The sequence below is a fragment of the Stegodyphus dumicola genome, chromosome 1 (genome assembly GCF_044657685.1).
Source record: "Stegodyphus dumicola isolate Sdum_Otavi_A_Nest chromosome 1, ASM4465768v1".
NCBI lineage: Eukaryota > Metazoa > Arthropoda > Arachnida > Araneae > Eresidae > Stegodyphus > Stegodyphus dumicola.
The window spans coordinates 234,382,896-234,402,616 of record NC_140768.1 but is presented as its reverse complement, the minus strand read 5'-3'; the positions used below and the strand labels follow the sequence as shown (position 1 = coordinate 234,402,616).

Genomic DNA, 19,721 nt, shown 5'->3' with positions numbered 1-19,721 from the left:
AGTATGGAAAATAATAAGCAGGAGAATAATAATATTTAATCCCAAAGACAAACAAAACCTTGAATGGAAAAAAAAGGGAATATAGTAATAGAGTGACGGTATTGTTAAAATGTTGGGAACTAATGCAATCGTAAAAGAAATTAATCTGTGAAATATTAGATCCAAACAATTCCTAAAACGAATGAAAGAGAAAATATGATACAATAAGAAATAGATGATAAAAGAGAAAACAGAAATAATAAGGCTCCTTAGTAATAATTTCTGTTTAAGAATACTTTGATACGAATGAATAAATGGTTGTTTGAATGCACTGAATTAATGCTTGAATGCTTTCAATATCACCGTATCATTGGATATGGCGGTAGAGATAAAATATTGTTTGCAGTGAAATATAAATTTCACGTTGTTAAATATATAACAGGTTCAAATTTTTATACCGTTGTGTAAATTGTGTTATTCAATAAAATCTCATCCTCATCTTGTCATAATTGTATGACACATCAGTCCGGAAGATTTTAAGGTTTCAAGTCAAGCTGATTTGGCCAATTTTCAGTCAATTCCCTATAGAGTATGCAAGTGACTAATGAACTAACAAGACATGCAACGCGGTTTTGTCTTTTCAACCTTTAAGTAAACGCATGATGCTAATGTTGCACTGGTGTTACTAAATGTAAGTTTAGGCTTAGATGCACTTCACATTTTGCAGAGCGTCTATGAGCATGAATTTACAGCTGACGCGGCCAAGGAAAGCTATGTAGTATACGTGTGAAACAGGACATGGAAGAAGGTGACATCCACAAGTACAAGGAAGCTTTTAGCCCCGCAGCCAGGATATTGAAACGTGCTATGTGCTTGGTGGATGAAAATGGAAATACGGATTGGATAATAGGGTGTCGTTTCATTCAAAGCGCAAACAAAGTGCTTCAAAACTAAAATTACCTCTTATTTAACTAAATAATTTTTAGTGTTATTATAATTTTAATTAACCAGTTATTATGATTTAGATCTTTACTACAAACTCTCTTTTCCGTTTCCTCTCCAGAAATGTAAATCAGTGAGTATTAAGCTGAGGTTGTAACACAGAGCACATTTCTGGCTCTCGATGCCCCATAACTTTCACCAGCTCTGATAAGATTGTAATTCTTCGGCTTTGCGTTATTACTGCCGACGTTTAATTGTTACGCCGGTGAGAAGCTCTAAGCCAACTTAGAATTTAAGATCAGTTGTGCAGTCTTTGATTACTAGGTTTAGTTTTAAATTTAAATTTGAGTGTTACTTTGAGTTTCATCTACACAAGTGTAGCTCATTTTGTAAGCATTTGTATGCATTTTACGTTCATATTCTGATTTAAAGAAAATTTTATTTTAACCTTTTTAAGTCTCTCTCTGTTAACTTAACTTCAGACACAGCCATAGTTAACTAGAACTCTGTTAGGAGTTTGATGTTAGTTTATGCTTCCAAAGAAGGTAAAATTCTATAAATTGACTAATTAAATAACTAAAATGCTCACAGCAAAGTATTATTTCAAAATGTGACTAAGCATTGAAAAAATAACTCTTTTTTGTGTACATATAGTTTAACAAGTCCTCACAATCTTGAAATTATTGCAATGAACCTGGATGAATCGAGGCTGTTTGAGTAAACAGTTGCGCATTTTCTGTTCAGCCTAAAGATGTATGTGATACTTATAAGAAAACTAAAACACTATATCAGGCTCGTTAGAAAGTGCTAGATAACTTTCCAATCAACCGCTCTTTGTAATAAACCTAATTTTTCAATTAACCTACAATATATTCAGATCGTCTATTGATTTTACAATAATCTTGAATTCACAAATAACTAATGGATTTATATATAATAAAAACAACTATTTTCGAAGTACTAAACAAATGTTTGACAAAGAGAATATATAAACAATTTATGCATGTTAAAAATGATCCAAAAGTAATAGAAATATTCGGTATTTAATTACATAATTTATTGAAAAAATAATATTTTACCTTTGCTGACGACTAAATCCTGCACACATTCGAAAGGAATTCTCATTGCTACAGCAAGTTGCTTTGTCAAACTACTTTCAAATTCATCTTTTCTTGTACCCACTACTTCATCATAATTAGCATCAATGGTGAAATGAAATGGTATTATTCCAGATTCAGTTACCATTGTGCTTTGTGTTTGGGTACTTGTAGACAACGAGGATGCAGTACTACTATCACGAACAGTGCTTATAGTAGCATCAGGAGGAGAATCCTTTTTCATCGTTGAACTTAGAAACGTGGAAAATTCATTCGCAATTTCAGTAGAGCTCGAGAAAATTTTTTCATCAGGGTTTGGTTCTGAAATTTTATTTCTTGATTGAATCTTTTCCGTATTTATACTAGAGTGCTGTACATCGTTCTCAGTTGCAATGAATTTTAAAGTTGTTGTAGAAATAGCCTGATCATCATCTTGCACCTTCTGTGATTCTTCAGAAGTTTCTGTTCCAGATTCTTTAGTAGTTTCTATTTCAGCTCGTTCAGTAGTTGTGGGTATAGGTTTGAGCATTGATTCTTCGTCTGACTTTGATGTTTGAGAATCAGATTCCGCTGAAAGTTTCGGAGTTAATTTATCCATATCTTTATCCTCATTAATCGATTCATCCGTCTGAATCTTAGAAGTATCAAAAGGAGTAAAACTTGTAGTTAATGGAGTATCAGTTTTAGTATTTGAAGCAGAGTCATCCACTGGAGTTTTAAACTCACGTTCGGTAGAAATGTCAAAATTAATATCAGCATCTGCACCGGTATATTCTTTTGTGCCATCTGAAGTTTCCGGAAGTGATACAGCTGAAGTTTCCCCGTTTGGAGCAATAAAACCATTTGCTTCTGAATGTAGGGAATTATCTGTATTTAGTTTTATAGTAGGCGGATTGTCTTTCGTTTCATCGTATTTCGTCGATAAACTTTCTTCACTGGAAGACAGAACTTCTCTTTCCGTACGTATGAAACTATCATCGAAAGGTGTTAAATCAACTCTTTCTTCAGAATCTGTCGCTTGATCAATTGAAACATCCCGTTCTGTTCTAATTGAAACTTTGTTGGAATTATTATCTTCATTATCTGTATAACCAATATCTGATGTTTCAGTCTGATCTTCATTACTAATAGTAACATCTAAATCTGTTAGAGGAATATTTTGCAGGATATTAGGATCCTTCTCTGTTTCAAAACTTCCTTTTCCTGACTCTGAATTTTTCTTTAAGGATTCAGTAGTACTTTCAAATGCGACGTTTAATGTAGAAGACGAGATGGATGTATAATCTGTTTCATATTTGGTTGACACAGGAAATAAAGATGATAACAATGATTCATTATTAACATTATTTAACATTTCTGTCTGAAACTTTTCTAGTGTGAAAGGAATTGCTGTTGGACTCTCCGGTAACAGGTTATTATCACCTGTTAATGCTGTATCAGTATCTGTTAAAATAGATTCACTGCTTAATGAAAGTGAGTTGTCTTCTGTAAGATATGGATCTTCAGACGTTGAATATTCCACTTGTGCATATGTAATCGGTATCTCAACTTCTGATTCCATATCTATGTCATTTCTAGTTCCTGTGAAGCTAACAAATGTGCTTTGAAGGGAGGGTGATGAAAGTGTATCAGTAACTTCCACCGCTTTCGTATTTGCATTTCCCATATTTTCTATTTCATTTTGAGTATTGTCTATGTTTTCTGTTTGCTTATTGACGTCATCAAAAGATGCATCTTCAGATGAAGTTGAAAATTCATCATGTCCATTCGTATGTGGTATCTTGGGTTCTGGTTTAATATCCATGTCATTCGTAGTTTCTAAGACCTTGACAGATGTACTTTGAAGGGAGGGCGATGAATCTATGCTAGTAACTTCCCCTGCTTCTGTATTTGCATTTACCTCAGTTTGGATTTCATTTCGAGTATTATCTATTGGTTCTGTTTGTTTATTATTGTCATTCAGTAATGAATCTTCAATTGAAGTTGAAAATTCATCTTGTCGATTTGTAGTCAGTACCTTTGTTCCTAATTCAGGAAACTGATTATTTGTAGTTTTTGCCATATGAACTGTTGTTATTTGTGAGAAAGGCGTTGAATATGTAGTAACAACTACATCATTTTCTGTAATAACGTTTCCTTTAGTTTGAATTTCAGTACGAGTATCTAATGGTTCTGTTTGGTTATAAGTGCTCGAAGAAATTTTGGAAGTCACAGTAACTGCATGTGTAGAATCGTGTAAATCCGTCGATACACTATTGGTTTCAATATCTTTATCGCTATCATTTGAAGAATTTACTTGGTAATCTGTACTCGTCGAGACTGCTGAATTAGGCACATCAGTGCTTTTAGGCCTTACGGCTTCCCAAACGTGAAGTTCTGTCACAATGTATCCTTTTCTCGTTGAAAGCGATTGACCATTATTGGCAGATAAATCAGAAGAGCTATACCTTTCATTGCTTGTAGAGGATGTTTGCTGCTGTGTTACTGCATTTTTATCTTCCATAGTTACTCTCCGATTTCTTGATTCTGATTCCTGAATTTCAGTTTCCTCACTTACTTCAGTAGAAATATCAGCTGCCGTTTTTGAAGTATGGCTCTCTGATAACGTAACAACCTTCTCTATTATGGCATATGTATTTGTTGAAGTTTCTGAATGATTATTACTTTTCAATGAATTTTCTGGTACATTTGGGGAAGCAGAAGTTTCTTCCTCTGTAGGTGATAAATTTAAATATTCAGAATCACTAACTGATGTTTCAGTAACAGAGGAGCTACTTCTTGTGGTAATGGAGGCAATCTCTTCTTTTCTTGATATTTCCGTTTTCATTCCAGTGTATTCGTCGTATTCGTCTACGAAAGATTTCGTCTGGGAATTACTTTGAAATGGAAAAGAAAACGATGTCAAATTAGACGACAAAAACACATTTCTTTCACTTTCCATTTCTGTATAATCCCATGTTGATCGTACTGTCTCATTTTCGACATTAGCTGATATTGTTACTGGAAGCGATATTAGAGGTATAGAATCAGAACTTTTATTTTTAATTGTATGCATTGAAGTTTCTACTGGTGCTTTAGTCTTTTCTTCATAAACTAAATGATAGGTAGGCTCAGCTGATCTAATTGAGGTCAGAGGTAAAGAATTTACAGTAGATATGGGCTGAACTGATGGCAAAGAATTTATGTAGCCATTACTCATGGTTTTTGAACTGTCATAAGAAATTCCAGAATTAAAAGGTGACATCTCTTCGGTTTCTTCGTAAAAAACATGTTCATTAGTAGCTCGTTTCTCAATTACTACATTATCACTAGCTTCCATCGTTTTGTCATGAATTAATTCATCTTCCGATTCAAAAGTTATAGGATAGACAGAACTTCCAAAATCTTGTTCTAATTCCTCAGTGCTATTAATTTTATGAGGCATATCAAATGGAAAGCTCTTTATTGCACTGACATCTAAACTTATTGATGGATGTGGCTTATTTTCGATATCCTTTGTGAGTGGTTTTGGAGTGGAAATTGAAGATATAGAACCAAGAGTTTTATTTGAAGCTGCTCTAACTGGAATGCTTTCCGAAATTTTATTGTCTTGTTCAGAAATTATATGGTAGGAATGCTCAGCTGATTGAACTGAAGCGACGGTTAAAGGATTTTCGGAAGACGTTAGCTGAATAGTTGGTAAATATTCTACGCTGTTATCATTTAGAGACTTTGAGCTATCACGGGTAACAATCGAGTTAATAGGTGATTGTCTTTCTGTTTCTTCATAGAATGCATTCTCATTAGTAGCTCTTTTCTCAACAACCAAGTTATCATCCATTTCCTTTGCACCATCATGAGTTATCGTAGCTTGGGGCAAAGGACTGACAGAACGCATAAAAGTTTCCTCAAAGACATCGGTATTATTTATATTGTCAAAGAACGTTTGAGGGGGAAAACGTTTTTGTCTATTATCATCTGAACGAATTGATGGAGCTAGATTATTTGCGATGTCTGCTGTGAGTGCTGTTGGAATCGAAACTGAAGATACAGAATCAGCAGTTTTATTTTCAGTTGTTGCCACTGAAATGCTTTCTGGAGATTTGATGTTTTGTCCACCTGCTGAATGATTGGTAGGCCCTGCTGATCTAGTCACAGAAGACATTGACTGTATAGTTTTTACAGGCTCTGTGTATAGTTTACTTAAAGTTTTTGAACTGCTATAAGGAATATCAAAATCGATTGATGATTTTTTTTCTGTTTCTTCGTACAAAACTCTTAGTGCATTAGTAAGTGGTTTTTCAGTTACAATATTATCACTAATTTCTTCTTCACTGTCCCAAATTGTCTTATTCTGGAATTTAAAAGTTGGAATATTTAAAGAATTAGTAAATTTGTTTTCAAAACTGAGAGTAGTATCACTTATTTTAGAGATATTATCAAGAGAAAAGTTTTTTATTACATTAGCTTCTGATTGTGTTTCAAGAATTTCGTCTTCAAATTTTACTGAACTTACGTTTGGTTGGTTTAGATCATAATTCAAAGGAAGAGAAATGCTTTGTGTACTTAAAGTCTGCGTAACAGTTTCTTCCATTAGATCTATAAAATTTCCATCATCAAATGATAATGGGCTGTCTGAATAATTTCCTGCGTATATGCTTACAATAGAAGTTTTTGGGCTGAAGCTTGTTCTTGTTTTAGGAATTTCATTTTCTATTCCAGAATCACGTAATAATGTACTGTCATCCGGAGTACTAAAATTGAAGTTCGATGAATTAAAGAAAGTTTTAAAGTTTTCATTTATTTCTTCGTCAAGATTTCGCGACAAAGGATGTAGTGTTATTTTCGAAAGCAGTGCGTTTTTGCCATCATTAGATGCAGTATTTTGAAACAGACCAGCTGCTGTAGATGATATGTATGAAGGAGTATTTCTGTAATATTTTTTCCTACTATTATTAGAACTTAAAATGGACTGTGAAAAATTATTCGAATCAACGTTTTCTGAATGCGAAGAATAAACAGGTTTCTCTATTTTGTTATCAAGAAAGCTTTGAGTACTCTCCGTGACTTCAAATGTGGTTTGTTCATTCTTTAGACCGGTGCCTGAAGGAGTACCTAAAGCATTCTCAGATTTATTCAAATGACTACTTTCAACTAACTTTCTGTTTCTATAAAAATATGCGCTTTCATTCCTACCAATATTTGTTTGTACCTTTTGATTAGCGTTTTGCAACGAGTCATTCTCAGCAGTGGTTTCAATTACGTAATCTGAGTTATCATACTTAGGCTTCAATGATGCACTTGCATCAACATTTGAAAAATTCTGATTCCAATCTGTTCTTGTTGTAATATTTTGAGCTGGATATCTTGGGGTTGTTTCAAACCCCTCAGCAATTTCATTTTTAGAAATATTTAAAACATTTTCTATTCCTAATTCAAATTGAGGCTTGTATAAATTCTTTTTCTCTTCCTCTCCATTTTGTTTAACAAGTTCCACAAATTGCTCTTGAATATTATCAAGTGTGGATTTTGCTGATTCAAACAGATTACCTGAAGATATATTTGAATTTGTGTTTAAAGTGGGTATATTCTCTTCTAATATTGCATCAAGATCTTCAGTTTTGTTGTTTAAGTATCGAAAGGAATGAAGATTTCCGTTTTTCATGTTTGCTTTTGCTGTGCTTTCCGTATTGTTCAAATAAGTTGGCCTAGAAATTCGTTTTCTTCTTTTTAGTGCTGCTGTGATAGATTCTTCTGTTTTAAACATATGATTTCTTTTAGGTGATGATTTTGGACCATCATGTTCCTTTTCTAAAACCCAATTTGCGACATTAGAATGAACATTCAAATAAAATGAGTTTGAAATCTTTGTCGGCGTATTATTACTTTTAGATAAAGTATCATTATTTTGTTGTTGAAGATTACTTGAATCTAAGAATTTGTATTTAGAGTAAAATTTTAAATGTTTTAATTGCATTCTTTTGGTTGATTCTTTATTTGAAGTAGCGGAATTCATAGATTCTCTATCAGAGTTTTTGTTTTCATTTATACCAATGTCTGCACGATTATTTTCGAACTGCGACAAATTCGGTAGTTCACGCAAGGGGGGAAAATATCTGCTCTCTGCTTCACACTTGTCAAATTCTTTGCATAAAGTGCCTGGAAAGATAAATTGATGGATAGCCCTCTTCTTCAAAGTATGTAATTTTAGATTCCCTATTGATGATACTGAAATGTGATTCCGCAGTTTTTGAGGTGACCTATTTATTAAATATAATTTCCTCTCAGTTTCTAATATAGAGCTCTCGTCTGCACCTGTCATCCAAAAACGTTCTAAGCTTTTTTCAGTTCTTTTCTTTGCAACTCTATCAATGTGATGCATACTCCGAGGAAATGGTTTTGAATTAAGTACCGAGAAAAAACCAAATGACTTGTCTGAGGAAGAATTTGGATGAGATCCATTCGTATGGCATTTCACAGAATTCAAACTGGTTTGCAATGAATCTTGGAAGACAGAATATTGCTCTGCATGGGAAATTTTTGTTAAATTTTTAATACTTTCGTTTTCGGAATCAACATCACCGTTTGCCTTTGATAAATTTTGCACATATTTCAGATATCTAGCGTCATGCAGTGTGTTTATATTTGCTAGATATTTACGCATTTTTTCAACAACAGTTTTATTTCTAAAATCTAGATTTGAAGTAGAAATTTTTTTTAACTTTCTAGTTATGTCACCGAATATGATTTTTTCATAAAAATTGGAATTAAATTTTTGAAGTCTTTTATGACCCTTTTTAGTATTAAAAGGTATGCGGTTTTTATTTAGGATTAGTATAAAAGATTCTTTGTTAAATTTTGATAAAGGTTTTAAAAAGGAAGGCTTTCTGTTTAGAAATAGAAGAGAATAATCAGCCTCTTTTTTATTTTTAACAATACTGTGGTCTTCAACAGACTGACCGTAATCTGACAGTTGATATTTATGCGATATAGCTCGACGACCAAGCACAGAACTAGAATTTCGGTTGAAACTCTCACTGGAGATACAATAGTGGTCAACCACAAATCTTGCAGATTTGTCATCTATGTCTGAAAGGAAAAGAATAATTTAAAAATGAAATATCTGATGATAGTTATTGCAAAACAATTTAAACGATAAGTACAAAATTAAGTGTTCTAAAATTATCAGTTATAGGTTCGAGTAGATATTCTTGTCCACCTCTGTATGGCAAAGCGAAAATCACAAAAGGACATTCATTTAGAGAATTTGCGTTTCTTCACGCGCGCTACCAAATTTAAATATTCTGGCATTGATAATTAGGGGAATGAAGGCTTATAGGAAAGAAAGCATAAACTTAACTGGTTAGTCAAAATAAATATAAATCCCTACAAGTTTAAAATGAAAAATCCAAAAGGTTTCAGATTTTAAATTACGTCCAAAGAGACTTTTTTTAACGTTTTGTGTGTTACCTTTATTTATTAAATATCATGTTCTTCGCACTTAAACAATAAATTTCAGTTCAATAGCAATGTCGCAAAATAATTTTAAAATGAGCCTATCTTTAGAATTTCCGATACACAGTTCTGCGCGCTAGGAATAAGAAGGTTTCCCCCCCCCCGTAGATTGTTGCCATTGCTCGCTTTCAAATCGTTGAGTTTGTTACTCAAAAATTCGTTAAAGTTTTACAAAATACGAAATCGATAACAAAACAAATTCCAAATTTCAAATTTGGTCTTCCGCATGCCCATATTCGCAGTAGGATTACGTCATCAAAATTCGATGACTCTAGGTACCATTGTTTTATCCCAATGCGAGAAATGTACATACATTTATGCAGATTTTTCATTATTTAATTTCTTCAAATATAATGCAGGACTCTAACATTTGGTGGCAACAGTTTGAAAACTGAAACGGACATTTAAAGTGAACCAACGCAAAATCGCAAAACGATAACAATAGTTCTTTAGGTACAAAGCCACTTTGGACTAAAAATATTTGCATTGAAATGAATTTTTGTACAACAACCAGATTATGATTCTAAAATAATAAAATTCATGAGCACATTAATAATAAATTTGAAAATTCACAAATTATTCGTTTATTGCTTATTTATTGCTGAGAAGGAATAGCTTTTAATTAGTAATTAGTATGTTCCATTCAGTTTGCATGTTAACACCATGCTATGCTTCATGACTAATTGCGTGAGTGATAATATTTTTTTATTCCAAAGGGGCTTTTTCCCTGAAGGACTATTCTTTTCGTTTTCCGATTTTGCGTTGGTTCACTATAATTGTCCGTTTCACTTTTCAGACTTTTGCAACCAAATGTTAGAGTCCTGCATTATATTTAAAGAAATTGAATAACGTAAAATCCGCATAAATGTATGTATATTTCTCTCATTGTGATAAAACATCGGTACATAGAGTCATCGAATTTTGAACGACTTAATCCTCCTACAAATATGGGCATATGGAAGTCCAAATTTGAAATTTGGAATCTGTTTTATTATCGATTTCATATTTTGTAAACCTTTAATAAATTTTTGATTAACAAACTGAACGAATTCAAAGCGAGCAATGGCAACGTTGTACAGAAAAACATTTTTATCTCCAACGCGCGAGTCTCTGTATCGGGAATTCTAAAGATATGCTCAATTTAAAACTATTTTGCGATATTGCTGTTCAACTGAATTTTATGATTTAAGTGCAAAGAACGTGATATTTAATAAATAAATGTAACACGCAAAATGTAAAAAACGCTCCTTTGGACGTAATTTAAAATCTGAAACCTTTCAAAGTTTTTTTTTTTTTTTAAATGAATGAAAAGTTTGAAATGTGAACACATAGAGATTCTTTTTGTAATACGTATTTTAAGCAACTAAAATTATTTACTGTCAAAATTTAACAAAAAGATTTAAAAGCGTCAAAATATTTTTGAATAAAGGGCTTTCTGCGCTTCCTTTCCTGTCAGAACAGATGCAGATAAAAACGTCTGTTTTCTATACGGGTGTATTATTATTATCATGTATCTAATATAAGCCATAAAATATTGAACTAAGTTATATATTATATTAATATGTGAAAAAAATGACCAAAAATATTATTTAGAATTTTCTTTGCTGTCTATATATAGAACTTTATCACATTTTCTTTCATTTATTCCTGTTTCATTCAAGTTTGCATAAGGTCCTCATGAAAAAAAAAAAAAAAAAAGTGCAAGCATAGTGAATTTTATTCATAAGTGTTATAAAATTTAATATTCGAGTTAAGGGAATTCAAATGTGTAAGATTTTAAATCCCCAAATATTTTAGAAAATTTCAAAATTTCATTCTAGCAGCTACATTGTTTATGCTTTTAGCAACTAGATGCACCTAGCAACTAAAGTAAGATTTTGGCGAAATGCAAAACAGATATTTCATCAACCAAAAAAAGGCTTAGTAGGGTTTAGGTTACTAAACATTTTAGTGATTAGTACGTCATTATTGGTTTCGGCGTCTTGAAAATGCTCATCAAGTTTCCCTGAGCGTTGCAATGCATTTAGCTAATTTTTAAATTGCATGTTAAACTATGCATTAAAAAACTTTATTGCTTCATTTTACCTGGGAGTAAGATAACATAAGTTATGGATTCCTATATTAAAAATTCGAGGAAATGTTATGTCACAACGAAATTTGCAGTACTTGAGTACAAAAGTACATTACAAAGTAGGCTCTACTTTTATATGCGCCCTAAGATCACCAAATGTGGCGATATGCGTTCTGCGCTGGTTTTTGGCCCGATTGCGTGTTGTATGGCAACCCTTTTGACGTTGAAAATTCTTTTGCTAGAGTGGTTTAATTGCTCGTTGGTTCGTGTCGTGCGTGTTTTGAAATGGCCTATGTTGCAATGAGAGACGTGGTTGCAAGAGGGTCTGGGAGATTATTTTTAGTGGCTGTGCATGATAGAAGTAAGAAAACGCTGATGCAGTGTATTAAAGACTGGATTTAGCCTTGTACAACAATTTTTTCGGATGACTGGAAATCTTACAAGGATTCAGAAGTCAAACAACAAAAATCAGCGTTAATTCACAAAATTTTCACAGGACTAGTTTCGATGGTTTTACCGAACCATCATCTTCAGCTTCAGCAAAATTATTTTGCGGTTTTGCAGCTGAAGATAATGGTTCGGTAAAACCATCGAAACTAGTCCTGTGAAAATTTTGTGAATTAACGCTGATTTTTGTTGTTTGACTTCTGAATCAGTATTTATTCGGCGTGTTATTGTGTCTTAATCTTACAAGGAGTTAGGAAAAGAAGGTTTTGAACATTTATTTGCGAGCCATAGTATGAATTTTGCGGAAAGCGAGTCTGGCTTTCATATAAATAGCATAGAGAGTACGTAGCGGCATGTTAAAGCTACGTTCTGCTGTCCAAAGAAGCATCGATTATGGTAAATACATTTTTTTATTATTTTTATTTTGTAGAATGTTATGTTCATTGTTTTTTTACTATGAATTTCTGTTGTTATGTTGAATTATTTGTAATTTATTTTATTTATTGTTGATTTGTGCCCAATGCCTAGATTGTGCAATTCGTAGATTTTTTTAAAGTTTAAACAGAATGTTGTGTACATGGTATTCTTTGAAATTTACTGTTGTTATGTTAATTTATTGAAGCGAGGTGTGCGTAGTTCGTAGATTTCTTCGCTGGCTAGATTGTGCAATTCGTAAATGCTTTTTTAAGTTAAAAAATATTGCTGTGTACATGGATTCTTGTCAAATATTTTTGGTTAGAAACTACTTTTTTGCTATCTAAATTGCTTTTTCTTTTCTTTTCTTTTTTTTTTCTTCTGATTTTTTGCTTAAATTGTGTGTTTAAAACGGGGTGTTTTGCATGAGCGAAAACCGCGTTTTTGGAGACATTTTAGGCTTAAACATAGAAATGTAGACAAAAAATTTAGGTAGTAATATGGCACCGTGGAGTTTCTAGCCAAAAATGTTTGGCGAGAAATTTGTCGCCGCATTTGGCGACCTGAGGGTGCATATAAGAGTAGCTCCACAACGTATTACCATAATCTCTGTAGAAGATATATGTAAAATGACATCGTTCAAAAACTTGGAACCGTGTGTTTCGTGGTACTTATTTATTAAGGTAAGAACCTTAGTAAAAGTTGCCAAATTTTCAAAATGGGCCAAACTCTGGCAACCGCTCACGTATCCTTTTGTCCGGCAACTATACTCATAACGCTCTTTCAGTAATGCAATGGCGCTATTTTAGTATGCGTTCTTTTTTGTTGCATTCATTCCAAGTTCCAGCGGTTTTTATAAACCATGCGTGATATTTTTTGCTTTAGTTTTAAAATATGGGCTTTGGAATTTGCAAACAAAGGAAGAAACTGGCGCAAAATTTATCCAGAAATACAGAATATTGTTAAAAATTTTCTAAAGGGAACAACGACGAAAAGCTTCCCTAGGTAACCGGTAACGCCGCGGTTTGCACGAAGCCGAGTCTTCGCTGTCTGTTGTTTTTAGCGAAAACAGGTCGCTGTTTTCGCTAAAAACTTTGGGAGAAGAACAGATGAAAAAATTTATGGTAAGTTTTAAAGAAGAGTATAAGTGTTTAAGTTTTTAATGTATCACGTAATCCTTATTTAATAACTAAAATTTGTATTTAAATTGAAGTATATTTTCTTTTTCTATCTTGATAATGTTTACCAACTTTCAATAAATATCGATAGCTTAAATAGAAAATGTTTGATAGAAAATGTTTGTAAAAATATAGCGAAAGTCATTAGTTTGCACCAAAAAAGTAACGTTTCCCTTTTCATCTTTTACTACAGATTCCCTTACTACTCTTACTACAGATTGCGCCAAGTTGGTTGCGTTAATACGTAAGTACCTATTTCGTGCTGTAATTCAAACCAACGGACAGTACATGTTGCGACTGTGGAAGTAATACTTCTAATCATATGACTACGTCAATTAGGGAATTCTTCAAACAGAAGCAAATATCTGTTATGTCGCAATCTCTTCAGTTACTATAGCTCTCAGCCCAATGAATTCTTGTTATTCTCTCCTAGCCAGATGTCTTTACGGTTTTATGACAGTTCGAATAAACTAAAATGACATGATGGTTCGAAGTAACTAAAGTGACATGATGGGATCTCTGGTAGATCTCAAATAGGCATGACTACATCAGTTAAGGAATTCTTCAGACAGAAGTAGATGTCTGTTACGCCGCAACCTCTGCAGTTACTATATATCTCAGCCTATAAATTCTTGTTATTCTTTCCTAACCAGATGTATACAAGGTCAACGTTTTCCCACAGTTCGAATTAACGAAAATGACATGATGGAGTGCCTGTGGTAGATCTCAAATAGGCATTCTCTAGAGATCTGTACCAAGGGTTTATGTTTCGATGATTTCATATATGGTTGCCAGGCAATAATTATTATATATCAAATAAACGTACCTTATAAGAACTTTTCAATGAATATTTCGAACTCGAGAACAGACAGCTTAATTAACTTTATTTTAGAGAATCTTTATTATCTTCAGCAAGTTTGAATACTATTTCTTGCAAACTCCTTTCTCAGAGATTCGTCTCATTTCTAAAGCCACTTTATATTCAGAACAACTTTGCAATTTAAAAATGTCATTATAAAAGTAAAATTTAGTTACATTTGTACATGCATGAAGAAATGCTCTTCTATTTCTAGTAGAATACTCTCAATAATGGTGACCGAAAAAATACCCGCAGGAAAAAAGTCCACAGAAAAAATACAGAATAATGCTCACAGGTATAAATGCTCACAGGAAAAAGCTCACACGGAAATATGCCCACACAGAAAAAAGCCCATATGAAAAAATGCTCACTTAGAAACATCTCACATGGAAGAAAAAAGGCCACTGATAAAACATTAACGCAGAAATTCCCTTATATTAATCAATCAATAGTTAATTTCTACATTAAAATGTATATTAATCTATTTGAACATCGGACACCTACTTGAATTTTTTTAAATAAAAATTACTTAAATTTACAAAAAATCTATGGTATATATTTTAGAAACTGCATAACTTATGTGTAGATTCTATAGCTATATAATATTAACAAATGTGCCGTTTTGAATTAGGAAAAGGAGAGGGGGAAGAAAGCAAAAATGAAATAGTATGTACAATGAAAAATTATTACAATTTTAATTGTTTGAAAGGTAAAATAATTGTAAATATAAGACATTTTACACATTTTATAATATAAACATTTATAAAAATAAGAAAAAAAAATAATTACTTTGTTTAAATTACTCAAATTACCTTATAATTAAATCATAAATGCATATTCCAAAGAACTATAAAAATATAAACTTACCGATTATTAGCTAATCTACGAAAATATCTAATTTTATCATCTATTTCATCAGTCTCTTACATTATTTGCGATTACCGAATGTAAGTTCTCATATTATCTTTTTTATGTTTACTTCAATACGTCCTGCATTTACGTTAGCTAATAACAAACATTGACAGGCTTAGTCTTTTTTGAGTCCGTCAAATAAAAACCATATACTGGATTGATACAGTTTACACATGCACTGTTATATTTGTTAAATGTTTTGATAAAATAATATTATTGAATTTAAATCACTTTCAAAAGTTGATATTTTACATAAGTATGTTCAACAAGGCGGTATAATCAAAGTGCCTAAAAACGTAAATTGAATTTTAAAATTTTAAATTTCTGCAGAAATTTTAGAACTTTTTTGCCCCTAAACTTAACTACATTCAAACACTAATTTCTAGAGATACACCTTAAAAAAACCTTAATAAACCTTAAAGCATGCAAAAATACATTGAAAAATCGAAAGCTAACTATTAGTAGTTACGGAAAAAGAGAATGTCATACAGGGGCAATGGTATAAAATGCAAACCGGCCCCTCAAAATTCAGGATTTCACTCTAGACTTTTTTAAGCATCAATTTTGTGTTCTTAGAGTCCTTAAGTTACAGTTCATGAAAAAGTTTACTGAAATTTAAATTCTTTTAAATATTGTCCCTAAAAGTGTCAATGTAAGCAGTTGCCCATGTGAGTATATTTCTAAGTAAGCAGTTTTCCATGTGAGCTTTTTTCTATGTGGGCATATTTCCGTGAAGGCTTTTCGGCGATCATTTATACTTGTGAGCATTATTCTGTGAGTATTTCTTCCTGTGAGTATTTTTACAGTCACCAAATTCAATATTCATATTTTTAGGGATTCTTATACACCCGCAAAATTTTGCACTTTAAAATGGCGCAGGGCACTCAAGAAAGTTAAAGATAAATATTCCTAAGACAAAAAGAAAATGCTGAAAAATTAATTTTGTTGATTTAGATATAAAATACCTAAATCTTAATAACTAAGGCCTTGTTTAAATATATAAAATTATTCTTAAAACACAGAATTTCATTTCTATTCACATTTTTACCTGTTTCTTGAGAAAACATTTTCCACAAGAAGCAAGGGACTGTCATTCCAAGGCCCGTTCTCTTATGCTTCATTAAGAGTTTCTGTTTTTCTTCCTGAATGATGCTTGCCTTTCGAAAGTCCTTAGCTAGTAAATACCCGACGAGGAGAAATATCAGATGAGTCGTCAGATAAATGGTTGCTTTGGTTACAAGCATGGACCGATGTTTGATTTCTTAGAATTTATATTCGCTTGAGTGCGTCCCGAGTAAATGCTGCAAGGATGTAAAAAAGTACTTAGACATATCAAAAATATAGAAGAACAAAAAATTGAATCTACAATGTATATTAATAGATTTTTAAGAATAATATATTATTCAGATTATTTGCAAACAAGGAAAGTTGACAACTTATTTAGTCTAAAACAGTTGTAGGCACTGCAGAGTTATATAGAAACTTTCCGAAGCCAAAGAACCAAAGAAATCCGCAATGCCATGTCCAAGATTCGAACTCTGGACCTTTCGATTGCTAGCCGGATTTGCTTAAGGCATGCGGTAAAGAAGAAGAAAAAGATCACAACACCAGACCTTACAGGGAGCAGGCAATAATAAGGGTTTTTAAAATTTATCTCTTATTTTTTAAAATTAATGTATGGCAATTTCTAATAATATTCGTATTTTTTATTAATTTTACTTAATGTAGATAATTAATGTAGAAAAAGCGTCTGAACGTTGAAAACGGAAAATTTCAGCAATAAAGATTTATTTTGACGTGTTTGTAACAGCATACATTATAACACTTAAGAAGAGAACAAAACTATATTTAAAAGATTTCATAGCTTGTAAATTTTTAGATTTTGAACTTCTTATATTTTCTAACTTCAAAGAATTAAAATTTCAGCAATAAAGATTTAGTTTGACGTGCTTGTAACAGCATACATTATAACACTTAAGAAGAGAACAAAACTATATTAAAAAGATTTCATAGCTTGTAAATTTTTAGATTTTGAACTTCTTATATTTTCTAACTTCAAAGAATTAAACTCAAATTCTTCTTTGAAAAATTTCTTCTTTAAAACGTTAGATTGAAATCTGAAGCTTTCAGATACCGACAGTTGTTTTCTCAAATCTATTTTGATCTCACAGTAACTGGATATTATTTATTCCTATTTTATAATTTTAAAGACTACCATCGTTTCATTGCTATTACAACAGTTGAGTTTCATCAAATATTAACTGAACGTAACTCCAGTAACAAAAATATTTTTCTGAACTTAACAATAGTTAGAATATTTGTTTAGAATCTTATAAATCTTGGCCTTTTAACAAATTTATAATTCGTTAAATATGATGTCAATTTCTTGGTGTGGAACATAAAGCATATCATAAAAGTTCAAGACTAGATAACGCAAACAATATCTTCATGAACTAGGCAAAGGATAGTGTAAAGAATTGTCGGAGATTTTCAAAAATGAAATTATATTTTTCATAATTTTTAAAACTATCTTCTTTAGAACCCAATTGTAGGAATTTTTTCTGGCGATTATTTGACGTTAAATTCTCCGTGCTTTTCATTTTAAATCAAAGTGAACATTAACCTTAATAACCCGGTATTTTGTTGTCTTCGCTTACACGCACTCGATGATTTTGCTTGGTAACGGCGTCAAACCTCGAAAACATTTCTGGGAAGCAATCAATGAATACTTTGGGAATGCATACACAAAAGCGTGAAATCGGTGTCTAATCGGGAATTGAAAGAAAGTTTGGTGAACATTGGACAGCTTTTTGGAAAAACACGTCATCTATCAAACTGAACCAATAGAAGAAAACATCATATGCAACACTGATCAATATTCGACTGAATAACTGACAACATAAAATTGATTTTATGCATTTGCAAGGGGGAAAAGCAAAAATTCTTCAGTTTTGCATGCTTTGCATTCGATTTCATTTCGTTAGCTAATAGGAAAAAAAGAGAGTTTTCCACTGCATTACGTAAATTTTGACGGAATAGACTGGCTTCATACTTTCATCAGTATGTCTAGTTCACCATATGCCACTGATTATTATAGGGTTTTGACACCCACTAAATTGAATAAAGAAGATTAAAAGAAATATTCTCTAAATGTTGTCTTGGGAGAATTTTATTTAAAGCGTTCTTTCATTTCAGTTATTGTAAGCAAATTTCTAAGTCAAGACAAAAATACTGTTACCAGTGGCTATTAGAAAATTACAATACATACATATAAATCAGATGATGAGGCCTTTAAAATATTCATATTTAAAAGAAGATAAATATAAAAATCAGAAAAACTTTCAATAAAGCTATTTCCATTCGAAGATCTTTAATAACTCCAAATCATAACATTTATGAAATTTAAAATTAGAAAAATATGCCTAATGAAACTAAGCTTAACTGAGGTTTTGTATGCAAGAGCTACTTAATTGAGAAAACACATTCAATGAACTCATCTGTGTTCAATAAATAAACTTATATGATTCAAAAACCTCCGTAAATGAAAGCAATAAAAATAATAATTTTCAAGCCACTAGTTTTTATAGATGCAAATTTATGTTCACTTAACTAAATTTTTAATCTTTTATAATGAGATGCTTTACAAAACAGAATGCTTATTTACAGATGTTTCTGGCCAGAGTCATGAAATACTATCAAATCATTTTATTGAAGTGGACGTTATGACACAATAACATAGAGGAAGAGGCAAGAACTTTTAGAACGAATTCATTTCTTAGTTACAGATTTAACATTCAGTATTTCACAAGAAATTGTAGCAGTTAGTAAAAAATGAAATTTTTGCAGCTCAATATAGAGACATTTTTATGGAAACAAAAATTACAACCCCAGCTTCTATGTAAACAAACCTAGTTATTCTGATGTCACTGATACAAAGGTCTTAATCAGCATATTTTTTTTATGAAATGGATTTGAATTGTAATGTTCGACAAATATATGAAACTGTATATGTAATTTATCCTATTCTATAATTCAAAAAAGTTTTTATGAAGTATTTTACCAGTTTTCGGCGTCTCCAAAAATCTAAGAATTTAATTATTTCTTAAATTTTATGCATATTAAAAACATTTATTTTGTCAGTTCTTATTCTTGTTAGTTTCATTCTAGTCAGTCATTTATTCTTGTTAGTTTTAATTACTTGTGCTTGTAAAGTTTGTGATTAATTTGTGATTTGGAATGATTTTTATTTGTTCGATTATATTTGTCATTTTAAAGACTATAGGTAAGAGCTGAACGACTTTTGTCTGCAGTTTGACATGATTCGTTTT

At 31.8% G+C, this 19,721-nt stretch overlaps 1 protein-coding gene across 3 annotated transcripts in view; it reads right to left on the bottom strand.

Annotated features, from left to right (window-relative positions):
* The window catches only part of LOC118182980 (uncharacterized), a 223,419-nt gene that overhangs the window by 24,182 nt on the left and 179,516 nt on the right, over nt 1–19,721 (bottom strand). For all 3 annotated transcript variants that reach the window (XM_085826414.1, XM_085826421.1, XM_085826408.1), the window contains exons 2-3: nt 16,442–16,694; nt 2,001–9,086 (exon numbers count right to left, since the gene is read on the bottom strand). In XM_085826414.1, the coding sequence (XP_085682540.1) occupies nt 2,001–9,086; nt 16,442–16,637 (7,282 nt within the window). In that variant the 5' untranslated portion in view covers nt 16,638–16,694. The remainder of the gene's footprint in view (nt 1–2,000; nt 9,087–16,441; nt 16,695–19,721) is intronic.